Below are 2,021 nucleotides of genomic sequence, written 5' to 3' on the forward strand. Positions count from 1 at the left end.
CCTCTGCAATTTACCTGGCTGCTTCTTGCTTCTCATGGTCTGACTGGGGGGGGGGCTTGTTGAAAATGGTGCTGCACCTGTTGTGTAGCAGAACATTTGGCCTGCGAAGAGTCTCACGTTCTAGTGAATTAAGAAAGGCATCCCCCCAACCCTCGCAGATGGCAGGGGCTTGCACCCGGAGTATGTTTCTACACACAAGAACTCTGCATCATCCCCGAAGGTGCCCTCTTTGCTTCTATTGCTCTCTTATCTTCGCCACACCTCTTCGACCCGACTTCTGGAGGACCAGAACAGATGAGAGGAAGCACTTCTTCTCGCAGACGCCTCAGAGTGTGTTACACTCCGAGAGTCAACATCTCCTAGTGATCCCTGGCCCAAAGGACGTCCGCCTAGCCTCGGCCAGGGCTTTCTTCACCCTGGACCCCGCCTGGTGGAACGTGCTCCCCATCGAGATCAGGGCCTTGCGGGATCTTATTCAATTCTGCAGGGCCTGCAAGACGGAGCATATGCCCCCCTTCCCGAGGTTGCAGTCTCCCATCCACTGATAACTGGCCATACGTGGTTATATCAATGGGCCGGGTTCTCCCTACGGCAAGCATGACCATTCATTTTATATGTTTTAAGGTGTTTTAAATTTTATTGTATCTATCGAACTGCTGTGACCTGCCCTGAGCCTGTTTACGGGATGGGTGTGATATAAATGAGGAGGAGGAGGAAGAGGAAGAAGAAGAGGAAGAGGAAGAAGAAGAAGAAGAGGAGGATCAGGAGCAGGAGATTGGATTTATACACCGCCCTTCACCACCCAGAGCAGCTTACGATCTCCTTTCTCTTCCCCTCCCCACAACAGGCACCCTGTCAGGTAGGCGGGGCTGAGAGACAAAACAGTCCAGTGGAGCCTGAGCGGTGGGTGTTGCCGTCTGACTCCCTTCCGGTGATGTCAGGGTGTGTGGCATATGCAAATAAGTTATGCTAATGAGCTCCTGCACCTCTTTTTCTACAAAATGACCCCTGAACACGGCTACCTATCTTGATCCTTCACCTAAAGAGTAAGTAGCCCGTGGGAATTAGATAAACATATGGAGCAGAGGTCCATCAGTGGTTATTAGCCACAAGGTATAGGTTAGGATGCCGAGCTGCAGACCAGAAGGTTTGGCCGTTCGAGACCTGAGTGCCGCGTGACAGAGTGAGCTCCCGTCTCTGGCCCCAGCTCCTGCCATCCTCGCAGTTCGAAAGCAAGAAATTGCAAGTAGATAAATAGGTACCGCTTCGGTGGGAAGGCAACAGTGTTCCATGCACCTCGGCGTTTAGTCATGCCGGCCACATGACCACAGAGAAGTCTTCGGACAGCGCTGGCTCTTCGGCTTGGAAGCGGAGACGAGCACCGCCCCCTAGAGTCGGATTCGACTGGCTTTTGAGAAAGGGAAACTTTTACCTTTTTACAGATGGAAAAGTCTGTCTGGGGCAGTGGTACTCTGCATTCTTGGTGCTCGGGAGGGGGGGCAACAGTGGGAGGGCTTCTGGAGTTCTGGCCCCGCTGGTGGACCTCCTGATGGCCTCTGGGTTTTGGCCACTTTGTGACACAGCGTGTTGGACGGGATGGGCCACTGGCCTGATCCAACATTGGCTTCTCTTATGCTCTCCAGCAGTGAATTTCGTGTGCTAATTACTCCTTAGGGGAAGAAGTACTTTCTTTTATCTGTTCTGGAATGGGGGAAAGGAGTCGAAACTTGCAGATACTGGAAGAAAGTGACGCTACTGTGTTAGAGAGCCCCAGAGCCAAAAAAACACATACCTGGCTTTCATCTCCACAGCCTTCCCTTTGTGCCCAACACAACCGGACTCCAATGCATTACGTGACCTCTGGCGTCTGCTGCATTTTCCACAAGAGCCGGGATCTTCCTCATCGCTGAGGAAGTCGCTTAAGCTGCTATCGGACTTCTAAGGAGGGAGGTCGAGAGAGTTAAATGTCATTTGACATGCGTCAGAGGAAGCGAGCTGTCAGCATCCTTCCTAAAATGTGG

At 52.3% G+C, this 2,021-nt stretch overlaps 1 protein-coding gene across 1 annotated transcript in view; it reads right to left on the reverse strand.

Annotated features, from left to right (window-relative positions):
* C2CD3 (C2 calcium-dependent domain containing 3) overlaps positions 1 to 1,938 on the reverse strand; it is a gene marked incomplete at its 5' end in the record, with an annotated part of 73,616 nt that extends 71,678 nt beyond the window's left edge. Inside the window, one exon of the mRNA XM_015425050.1 lies at positions 1,793 to 1,938. Within this exon, the coding sequence (XP_015280536.1) occupies positions 1,793 to 1,938 (146 nt within the window). The remainder of the gene's footprint in view (positions 1 to 1,792) is intronic.
* Between the last annotated feature and the right edge of the window lie 83 nt (positions 1,939 to 2,021).

Source organism: Gekko japonicus, unplaced genomic scaffold (assembly GCF_001447785.1).
Source record: "Gekko japonicus isolate JY-2015 unplaced genomic scaffold, Gekko_japonicus_V1.1 scaffold2548, whole genome shotgun sequence".
NCBI lineage: Eukaryota > Metazoa > Chordata > Lepidosauria > Squamata > Gekkonidae > Gekko > Gekko japonicus.